The following is an 11,666-nucleotide window of genomic DNA, read 5'->3' as shown; positions in this document are numbered from 1 at the left end:
TACAGGGTTTGCAGATTCTGGGTGACTACAACCCGGTTGTCACTCAAGTCAACAAATCCTTATAAAGCACCTCCTCTGTCTAGGGCATTGTTTCACTGACTTCGACTGTGATCAGCAATCACAACACTCAGCCCTGTCTCCATGGAGCTCAATATTTTAGTGGGGAGAATATGGGTTCAATAAAAGAATCTAAAAATAACTAGATGTATCCTCTATTGGAATGTATACAATAATGAGAATCAACAAATAATAGCTACATACATCAGCATGAATGCCTCTTGCAAACACGCCGCTGAATGAAGGAAGCCAGCTGCAAAACAGTTCATACTATTCAAATTGAATGGTATAAAATTTACTTTTAATTCATGTGAAATTCAGAAGCAGGCACAATGAATCTGTGGTATTGGAAGCCAGAATGGTGGTTGCCCAGAAGAGTCACGACTGGAAGGAGAAGTGGGGGAGGAGAATTCGGGGTTCTGCTTATATTCTGATGATGGATCTGAGCGCGGTTGATAGAAGGTGTACAACATGGGAAATGTCATCAGACTTTACCCTGAAGCTACTTCCACTCTCGTGTGCATGATGTACTTCGAATCACTTAATTTTAATGGGTTTGAAGCAAGCCCGATATGATCAGAATAGTATGATACTAAATAATCACATAAAGATTTGTGTTCCATTCACACGTGATTGGCTTTGTATTGCAAAGGAGCTATGTTACTTCTTTCCGGTGTACTGAACCAGTAGACTATATAGTGCTTATGATCTAAATAATATTTAGTCTAGTAGAATGAACCTTACCTAACTTTCCTTCAAAGACCTCAATCCAAGATCATTTGTACAGTGAGTTCTGGTTCTCTTCTTCCTTCTAAGTTGATTTGCAATTGTTTTATGGTGTCCATTTCATTTATTTCAGCTCTCATCTTTGTGATTTCTTTCCTTCTGCTAACTTGGAGCTTATTTTGGTCTTTTCCTAGTTCTTGGAGGAGTAAAGCTAGGTCATTTATTTAAGAATATTTTGTCTTACTGTAGTCCTTTAAATGCTGTAAACGTTCCCTTTAGCATTGCTTTAGCAGCATCCCATAAATTTGGTAAGTAGTGTTTTCTTTTCGTTTTTTCAAGATGTTTCTTGATTTCCCTTTGATGTCTTCTTTGACCCATTGATTTGGGGAAGGTATATTATTTAATTTTTACATCTTTGCAAAATTGAGCTTTCCTTTTTTTTCTTGGCTTTCCTTTGTTGTCGATATTCATTTTCATCGGAGTGTGATCAAAAATGACACTTGCAAGAGAGCAATTTTCCACAATTTGCAAAGACTTGTTACATACATTATCTTATGGTCTATCTGGAGAATGCTCCTGGTATGCTTGGTAAGAATATGCATTGCGTTGCTGTTGGATGAAATTTCATATATGTGTATTAAATGTTTTTAATTATGGCTCAAGTCCAATATTTCCTTGTTGGCTTTCAATCAGAATGTTTGTCCATTGTTAATATTAGAGTATGAAGTCCCTACTGTTATTATATTGTTGTCTATTTCTCTCTTCATAACTGTTAGCATTTGCCTAATATATTTGGGTGCTCCCGTGTTGGTTCCCATATATTTACCCTTGTTATATCTTCTTGATGAATTGACCCCCTTGTATACTGAAGTTTTTTCACTTGTTTTCATTTTTAGCTTAAAGTCTATTTTGTCTGATACAAATATAGTTACCTCTTCCCTCATAAACATTTATAAAACAACTAGCACCAATACTTCTCAAACTCTTCAAAGAAATTGAAGAGGCAAAACACTTCCAAACACATTTCACAAGATTAGCATTAACCTTATGTAAAACACACATAAATCGTACAAAGCAAAAACAAGGAAACCTATAGACCAGTATCTCTGCAAAATATAGATGCAAAATATTTCAACAAAATATTGATAAATCGAATTCAGCAGCACATTTAAAGTTTCAAACACCATGATCAGAGGGATGTAGTAGGGATACGGGACAAACCAACATACACAAATCAGTCAATGCAATACATCACATGAGTAGAGTGGAATAAAAAAACGTATGTTTTTCTCAGTAGATGCAGTAAGGCATTTGAGAAAACATGATATATTTTCATGGTAAACACTCTCAACAAATTAGTTGTAGATGGAATGTGCTTCAACATAAGAAAGGCCATTTATGACAAACTCGTGGTAACATACTCAGTGGCAAAAGGTTGAAAGCTTTTCCTCTAAGATCAGAACAAGACAAGGATGCCCACCCTCATTACTCTTACAGAACATAGTACGGGAAGTCCAGTCATTTGCTGAAGAGACTCTCTTTTGTCTACTGGATATCTTTCCTGGTAGGTTGAAGATTAATAGGCCATTGATTTGTGGGTCCATTTCTGCATTCTCTAGTCTGGTCCATTGATCTATACGTCTGTGTTGGTGCCAGTACCATACTGTCTTAATGATTACAGCGTTGTAATACAGCTTGAAGTTTGGAATGGTGTTCCCTCCAGCTATATCTATTTTTTTCAACATTACTTTGGCTATTTGTCATCTTTTCTGGTTTCACACATTTTGGAATTGTTTGTTCTAGCTCTGTGAAGAATGCTGGTGTAATTTTGATAGGGATAGCATTGAATGTGTAGATTGCTTTGGGTAGTATCTACAGTTTAACAATATTTGCTCTTGTAATCCACAAGAATGGAATGTTTTTCCATTTCTTTGTGTCTTCTGTAATTTCTTTCCTAAGCTTTCCATAAGTTTCAGTGGATTCAATAAAGCAGGAAAGAATATCCAGTGGAAAAAAAGACAGTCTCTTCAGCACATGGTGTTGGGAGAACTGGACAGTGACATGCAGAAGAATGAACCTGGACCACTTTCTTGCACCATGCACAAAAATAAACTCAAAATGGATGAAAGACCTAAATGTGAGAAATGAAACCATCAAAATGCTAGAGGAGAAAACAGACAACAACCTCTTTAACCTAGGCTGCAGCAACTTCTTACTAGACATGTCTCCAGAAACAAGGGAAACAAGGGAAACATGAACTATTGGGACCTCATCAAGATAACAAGCCTCTGCACAGTGAAGGAAAAAAAAATCAACAAATCTAAAAGGCAACCAATGGAATGGGTGGAGGTATTTGCAAATAACATACCATATAAAGGGTTAGTATCCAAAATCTATAAAGAACTTATCAAATTCAACACCTAAAAATCAGGTCATCCAGCTAAGAAATGGGCAAAAGACATGAACAGACACTTCTCAAAAAAATACATCCAGATGGCTAAAAGACACATATACTATGCTCATCGTCAGGGAAATACAAATGAAAACCACAATGAGATACCACCTCACACCTGTCAGAGTGGCTAAAATTAACAAGTCAGGAAACAACAGATGTTGGCAAGGATGTGGAGAAAAGGGAACCCTCTTGCACTGCTGGTACGAATGCAAACTGGTGTAGCCACTCTGGAAAACACTGTGGATATTTGTCAAAAAATTAGAAATAGAATTACCGTATGACCCAGTAATAGCACTACTAGGAATTTATCCACAGGATGCAAGAGTGTTAATTTGTAGGGGCATATGTACCACAGTATTTATAGCATTGCTATGAATAGCCAAATTATGGAAACAGCCCAAATGGCCATAAACATTTGCATGTAAAAAGAAGATGAATGAATGGATAAAGAAATTGTGGTGCTTACACCTGTCAGAATGGCTAACATTAACAACTCAGGCAACAACAGATGTTGGCCAGGATGCGGAGAAAGAGGATCTCTTTTGCATTGTTGGTGGCAATGCAAGCTGGTGCAGCCACTCTGGAAACCAGTATGGAGATTCCTTAAGAAATAAAAATAGACCACCCTATGACCCAGAAATTGCGCTTCTAGGCATTTATCCACGGGATACAGGTGTGCTGTTTCGAAGGGACACGTGCACCCCCAGGTTTAGAGCAGCACTATCAACAATAGCCAAAGTATGGAAAGGTCCCTAATGTCCATCGATGGATGAATGGGTAAAGAAAATATAGTGTGTGTATATATATGTGTATATAATTATACGCATATATATACACATATATATATACATACATATATATTTATATATATATACATATATATACATATATATATACACACACACAGTGGAGTATTACTCAGCAATCAAAAGAAATGAAATGTTGCCATTTGCAACTACATGGATGTAACTGGAGGGTATTATGCTAAGTGAAATTAATCAGTCATGAAAGACAAAAATCATATGATTTCACTCATATGAAGACTTTAAGAGACAAAGCAGATGAACATAAGGGGGGGGAAATAACATAAAAAGGGGGGGGGAAATAGATAAGACTCATAAATATGGAAAACAAACTGAGGGTTGCTGGAGGGGTTGTGGGAAGGGGAATGGGCTAAATGGGTAAGGGGTATTAAGGAATCCACTGAAATCATTGTTTCGCTATATGCTACCCAGTTTGGATGTAAAGTTAAAAAAAAAGTTAAATTAAAAAAAAAAGCAACTGTGATACACACACACACACACACACACACACACAATGGAATAGTACTCAGCAATAAAAAGAATTAAGTCTTGCCATTTCCAAAAACGTGAAAAGATTTTTTTTGTCCCATATTCACAATAGCACCAAAAACGATAAAATACGTAGGATTAAATTTAACCAAGGAGGCAAAATATCTCTACATTTAAAACTGCATATGTTGATGGAACAAATTGAAGAGAATTAAGGTATCCTGTGTTCATGAATTGGGCATTGAGGAAGGCACTTGTTAGATGAGCACTGGGTGTTGCAATGTAAGCGATGAATCATGGGAATCTACCCCTGAAACCAAGAGCACACTGGATACACTGTATGTTAGCCAACTTGACAATAAATTATATTTAAAAATATTAAGATTGAACAATTTTCACAGTATTCAAAATCATCTCTAGATTCAATGCAATCCCTATCAAAATTTGAATGGCATATTTCACAGAAAAAGAAACAATCCTGAAATGTGTATGGAGCCACAAAAGTCCCAATTGCCAAAGCCATTCCAACAAAGAAGCACAAAGCTGCAGGCAGCCTACTTCCTGATTCAAACTGTATTATAAATATCTAGGAATCAAAACAGCGTGTTACTAGATCAAGAAACGAACACATACACCAAAGGAACACAATTAGGAGCACAGAAATAAACCCATCCGCATACAGACAACTAATATTTGAAAAAGGAGTCGAGAATATTCATGGGGAAACACAGACTCTTAACAAATTATCACAAGAAAGTGGGTAAATACATTCTGAGAAATGAAAACGGAGCCCTATAGCACAACGCTCAAAAAATTAACTTGAAATGGATTAACATGTAAACTAAGACCTGAAATTGTAAAGCTCCTAGAAGACAACGTAGAGAAAACAATTCTTGACATTGGACACATTGACACTTACCAAATGAGGCAGTTCTAGTGTTGTCCTATCTACTAACACAGCTACTCTTTATGATCCAAATTTCAATGTAAAGACTGAAAGACTGTGACTTCTAAATTTTTTAGCTTATTGTGTCTATAGGGGTATAGTTTGTTCCATGGAGCTCTTGAGTGGTACCAGATTCTACCAACAGTCATTACTCCCACCACCTCTTGGAAAGAGGTTGTTTTTCTTTTCCTTTCAATGTGACCTGCAGGGATAAACTCTTACCACATTCCCTAGGGTGTGTTTGTATGTCAGAACATATTGGAAATACAATATGCATGAGCCTGGCACTTCTAAGTAGTATAAACTCAAGGAAACATATTTTCTTGTACTAATCATCTTCACAAAAAGGTTCAGACTTTGGCCTACAGGACATTGCCTATGGAGCACATTTTGTGCACGAGCATGTCTGTGCGTGTGTGTGTCTAATAATATATGAATATATATGCTGCTTGCACCTAAATGCTAACGAAAATGTAACACGTTGCGGCAGACTATGAAGAGAATCATTCTGTGGGAATAGAGATGGTTTTTCTAAGCGGGAGGGTGAAACCTGGGAGAGGTTGATTTCATGCTAGAAAGAACACATTCTTAGTCAATATGCTTCCTTTAAATACATTAAAACTGAGTTCTCATTAGAGATAAGTTACTAAAGAAGCTTTCCAAAGAGAATCTTGCAAAACTATTTCATGTTTCCAAGTGCTTGAAATGACGACTTACCAATGTGAGAAAGCATTATGTGTGACCTGCTACCACAGATTCGGGGGGACGGGGCCCTGTCAAAGGCTGTGACCACTGATCAAGACATGCCATTGATCATGGAAATCCAAAATAACCCAGTCAGTAGAAACATTCACGATGCTTCTCTGAGACTCAACACACAGGTACAACAACTGAACAGCCTCATCCTGAAAACAGGTTGAAACCATTCTCAGAAATGGTTTACAAATCAGAAGAACTTACACTTCTTAGAGACCTCCCAGATTTTAAATACTCCAGTGGTTAAAATAAATCCCCCCGACAATGTAAATGAATAGAATTAAATTTTTTAAATGGAGCAAGTGTGGGAACCCAGGGAGGCCCCCCAACGTGGACCTCAACAGCATATTGATCACCGTGAATAGAAGCGACTGGGGAAAGAGCAGGTGGGAGGACATCACACCCTCCTCTGTCCCCAGGAAGCAGGAAATATCTCCCGAATGAAATGACTGTGAGCTAAAAATGACCACTTGTCACCACAGGTAGGGACCTTAGAGCTGAGAAGGCTGTAGAAATAAACCTGCTATTTCTTTACTAACCCACTACCTCAGCCCACATTCCACTTCGCATTCCCTGCTAACTGCAGCTCCAAACCCCAGTTTTCTTTCTCCTGTCAATTCCACGCTCATCTATTGTCTCTCTATAGTGGGGTACAAACCACCTACTTTCCTCATTTCTTTGGGTCTCAATGTCCAGATTGGGCCTCTGTGTGCAGATAATAAAACTTTGGGTGTTTTCTCCAGTTACTCTGTCTCATGTCAACTTAATTCCAAAACAGCGGGAAAGAAGGAAATGTCTCCTCCCAGAAGCCAGTGTCCTGTGTCTAAGGCCACCTAGGGGAGCCCTTCCCTGGATGCCACTCATCTCCAGTCATTCATCCTCTCCTTTCTGCATCTACCTGCAGCCCCTCTTTCCCCTGCAAACCACGAGTCCACACACAGTGGTTCCCAGTCTGCACCATCAGGGCTCAAACATGCCACAACACCACTGTGGTGAAAGAGAGCTCTCACCCATGTTACAAAACAAGCATCCAAAAAGCAGTCATCTGTGAAGGGAGGCATTAGCAGGGGTCTGTGACCTGTTCCTGCCTCCTCCTTGAGCCCGGTCATAGTGGGACTCTGGCAAACAGTAGCTGCGAAATGTGCAGACTAGGAGGTACTGGAGGGTCTCACAGGGGTGACTGCACTCTGATGACTGATCCAGGAGTGAGTTTAGCAGGACGCAGAGGGCGTGTTCAGAGTGCAGTCAACCTACACTGCACACCCTGCCGTTATGCTAACGTGTGACAGCCCCAAGGCCAGGACAGGGCTAAGAAGGTAGGGACGAATGTAACTGAGAATGTCCCTTCCCTTCTCTGGGCTCACTGGTGCCACAGGGGAGGGCCTGGGGGATGGGTTAAAAAGGTGACGGAGATTAAACAGAGTACATGTGATGACGGAAATGTGGAATCACTGTATTGTACACCGGGAAGAATATAAAACTGTAGGTTAACTCTAATGGAATGACCATAAAAATTTAATTAAACACTAAACTAATAAAAGTGAATTCTAAAGAAAAAATTTGTTGCAAAACAAAGAAGTGTGTTTCAAAATGAAAACAGTATCACAATGGCGACATGACACCATGGCCTGATATCTGAACAGCTTTACCAGGATGGATGTTAGCAACTTTTGTCCGAGCTAAGGTTTGTTTTTCCTACACTTGCCCTCCTGCTTCTGGGAAAAAGTTGTGATCCAGTCAGGCTACAGCCATTGTCACAGAGCCGTGAGCTGCTTGAGAGAATCAGCAATAGCCTCCAGCTTTTGTGAGAAAATGCTACAGTATTAATATTTATTACAGTGTTCTAGTGGTCTTTATTCTTATTTTGCTATGTATTATGGTGTCTTGTACCCGTCCTTTGCAATTAGCAATGGAATAGTGTTCTCTAAAAGGGGGTGAAATGAGAAAATCCTGTGAAACTTTTTACAATATTAATATGATGCAGATGGTTTAGGAACACTAACTCAGCGTCTCTGGAGGCTGCCATGCGTCCATGAACTTGGAGTTTGAACACTCACTTGCATGAAAGAATGAATTAAGGAAGCTCCCTTCAGAGTTGTCAGGGGAAATGTGGAGGACACAGAAATCTTAAAGATTCTGGCATTCGAAGACTTCCATGAAAGGGTCTTTCCCCAGTCATGTGGAGTCATAGCCCCTACACAACACCTTCCTCATTGCCCCCATCACATCCTTGTTCCGCAGGGTATATATGAAGGGGTTGGCCATGGGGGTGACGATGGTGTAGAAGAGAGAAATGAACTTGCCCTGATCCTGGGAGTAGTTGTTGCTGGGCTGGACGTAAGCATAGATGGCCGAGCCATAGAACAGGGAGACCACCGTGAGGTGGGACCCACATGTCCCAAAAGCTTTCCTCTGCCCTGTGGCTGACTTTATTCTTAACACTGCCCTGACTATCTGACCATAGGAGAACGTGATTAATGCCACAGGTATGAGGAGAATGATCACACTGGCAAAGAAGATCTCATCCTCATTCCCAGTGGTGTCAACACGGGCAAGTTTGAGCAGTGGGGCAACATCACAAAAGAAGTGGTCTATTTTATTTCTCCCGCAAAGTGGTACAAGAAAGATGAGCACCGTCTGCAACGAGGAGTTGGCAAAACCAATGAACCACGATGCAGAAGCCATCAGGGTGCACAGACGGGGGTGCATGATCACTGTGTAGTGCAGGGGCCTGCAGACGGCTGCGTAGCGGTCAAATGCCATCACCCCCAACAGAATGCATTCTGTGGATCCCAACCCTAGAGCAATGAACAGCTGAGCTACACAGCCAGTGAAGGAGATAGACTTGTCTGCTCCCCTGAGATGAACCAGCAGCTGAGGAACAGTGCTGGTCGTGTAACACAGGTCCAGAAAGCTTAGGTTGGAGAGGAAAAAGTACATGGGAGTCTGCAGGTGTGGGTCCAGGCGGGACAACGCAATGATGGTTGTGTTTCCCAGCAGGGTGAGCAGATAGAAGATGAGAAGAACCACAAAGAGGACTCGCTCCAGCTGAGGCCGGTCAGAGAAACCCAGCAGGATAAAGCCAGTGAGAGAACTTCCATTTTTCAGGTCCATCCTTTCATACCACATATATATCCTCTTAAGACCAAGTATTTAGCAATTTTTACGAGAAACCTTCAAAAAGAAAAAAAGGTGGCGGGGGTTGTATTGATTGTATGAGAGGACAACGTCATGGACTTTATCAGTAATAATTTGAATAATGACATACTCATGGAAATTGACATAACTTATACCAATACAGTTCACATTATCACAATAAGTAAATCATTAGTATTTAATGTGAGAAATATCAAATAAGGACCTTGTGTTTGCATCAGTCATAGGGATAAGATCTTACAGTCCACACTTACTAGAACTTAAAGTACTATAAAAAGGTATGTATGTTGCAGATTTAAGTTATGTAAAAATGTGTAAGGGAAAAGAAGAAGGGCTATCAGAAAGAATCAGAAATTCAGAGAGGAGAGATGCTATTATAAATATGTGTCTCATGATTCTATACAACTGGATTTATACACACCACACATGCATTAAAATAATATGGTGACACCTGAGTGGCTCAGTGGGTAAGCACCCGATTCTTGGTTTCATCTGGGGCCATGACCTCATGCGTCGTGGGTTCAAGCCCTGTGTTGGACTCTTCACTGACAGCACTGAGCCTTCATGGGATTCCGTGTCTCTCCCTCTCTCTCTGCACCTCCCCTGCTCCCTCACTGTCTCTCTCTCAAAATAAATAAATAAACATTAAAAAATACATATATATATATATGAGCACTTACTGTGGAAAAAGCATTCTGATATAGGAACTTATGACCTAGAATGTACTTATATGAAGAATTCAATTACATTCAAAATCTCACTGCTATTTCTGCATAAACAGTCAGCAGTATTGCCTAACTAATGTATTATATTTGGAAAGACACAGGTTTTTTTGTTTGTTTTTTTTTTTTTTTTTGGTAAGGTAGTAAAAAACTTAAACAATCAGAGAAAACCGGAAAACCACCATTCAGCTAAAATTCTTAACTTTTGCCTGAAAAATGCGTCAAATTATCATACTAATTTAACAGGAACTCTGAAAATTCATTGACTGTGCAGAACCAGCTGGAATCAGAACTCTAAAATCCATTGACCAACACTTTCCTCTTCCTTCTGGAGATTTCCATCTCACACGTTATCAATTAAAGTTCATAAAATTCCTGAAAGAGGTAGGATTATTCCTTATCAACATCCTAATCAGAATAAACATTTAAAAAGTTTAGCCAACCATGTAAATATATACAATCTGTAATGTTTTACATCACTCCTTATGATAAAATAAATAAAGAGATAAACACACAGAGATAAAGACAGATACATTCTCAAAGCAATGATGGGTCAAAGAACTATAAAGCAAAACTTAAAGTAGTATAAAGAAAGATATAAAGAAACCAACATTTTGGTGTTATACAAAATCTCAGACATCTGTCCACATTATGTCAATGATCACCTTCCTGGGAGCTACCTTTCAGAGTTAGTGACAATGGACCAAACACATTGCCAGATATGAGGTTGGGTGATGACCATTTTCATCCAATGCTTACTGTAACTGAAGAAGATGAATAGTTATACACTGACCAAAGAGGCATCAGAAAATGAGTCCTTCAGTTGTATCATATTCAAATGGTAGGGCATACCGTGCATTTTTATTTATTTATTTATTTATTTTTTTTATTTTCAACGTTTATTTATTTTTGGGACAGAGAGAGACAGAGCATGAACGGGGGAGGGGCAGAGAGAGAGGGAAACATAGAATCGGAAACTGGCTCCAGGCTCTGAGCCATCAGCCCAGAGCCTGACGTGGGGCTCGAACTCCCGGACTGCGAGATCGTGACCTGGCTGAAGTCGGACGCTTAAACCGACTGCGCCACCCAGGCGCCCCTACCGTGCATTTTTAATTCGTCTAAGACTTTTGCAACCTGAATCAGGTTTGGGGCAGGACCCAATGATGTATAAAAGAAACAGGTACAAAACAGGCATCAAATATTCATAATATTTGGAGAGCGGATACGGTATTTCACACTATTTTATACCTCATTTGATTTCATATAAACATATGATCAGTGGTCTCCACACAAAAAATCTATGCAGAAAATTTTTCTTAAGGGCGGCAAGATGGCGGCTTAGGAGGACGCTGGGCTCACCGCACGTCCTGCTGATCACTTAGATTCCATCTACACCTGCCTAAATAACCCAGAAAACCGCCAGAGGATTAGCAGAACAGAGTCGCCGGAGCCAAACGCAGACGAGAGGCCCACGGAAGAGGGTAGGAAGGGCGGCGAGGCGGTGCGCGCTCCACGGACTGGCGGGAGGGAGCCGGGGCGGAGGGGCGGCTCGCCGG

The 11,666-nt window shown here is 40.0% G+C and overlaps 1 protein-coding gene across 1 annotated transcript; it reads right to left on the bottom strand.

Moving 5' to 3' along the window:
* Positions 1 to 6,252: 6,252 nt before the first annotated feature.
* LOC122490248 (putative olfactory receptor 2B8) lies at positions 6,253 to 9,346 on the bottom strand. The gene is made up of 2 exons (XM_043592846.1): positions 8,438 to 9,346; positions 6,253 to 6,366 (listed from the first exon to the last, which is right to left on the bottom strand). The coding sequence occupies exons 1-2, from the start codon at positions 9,344 to 9,346 to the stop codon at positions 6,253 to 6,255; spliced, it is 1,023 nt and encodes a 340-aa protein (XP_043448781.1).
* Positions 9,347 to 11,666: the final 2,320 nt, after the last annotated feature.

The sequence above is a fragment of the Prionailurus bengalensis genome, chromosome B2 (assembly GCF_016509475.1).
Source record: "Prionailurus bengalensis isolate Pbe53 chromosome B2, Fcat_Pben_1.1_paternal_pri, whole genome shotgun sequence".
NCBI lineage: Eukaryota > Metazoa > Chordata > Mammalia > Carnivora > Felidae > Prionailurus > Prionailurus bengalensis.
Note: the sequence above shows the minus strand (reverse complement) of the source record. Positions and strands in the feature narration are given on the sequence as shown.

Bases quoted from the DNA above. Each gene is read 5' to 3' on its own strand.
- LOC122490248 (XM_043592846.1), bottom strand. From the start codon at position 9,346: ATGGACCTGAAAAATGGAAGTTCTCTCACTGGCTTTATCCTGCTGGGT. The intron at 6,367-8,437 runs GTGTTGTGTAGG...GAGGCTGTTCAG, and splicing joins TGATGGGGGCAATGAGGAAG to TTGTTGTACCTGTGTGTTGA.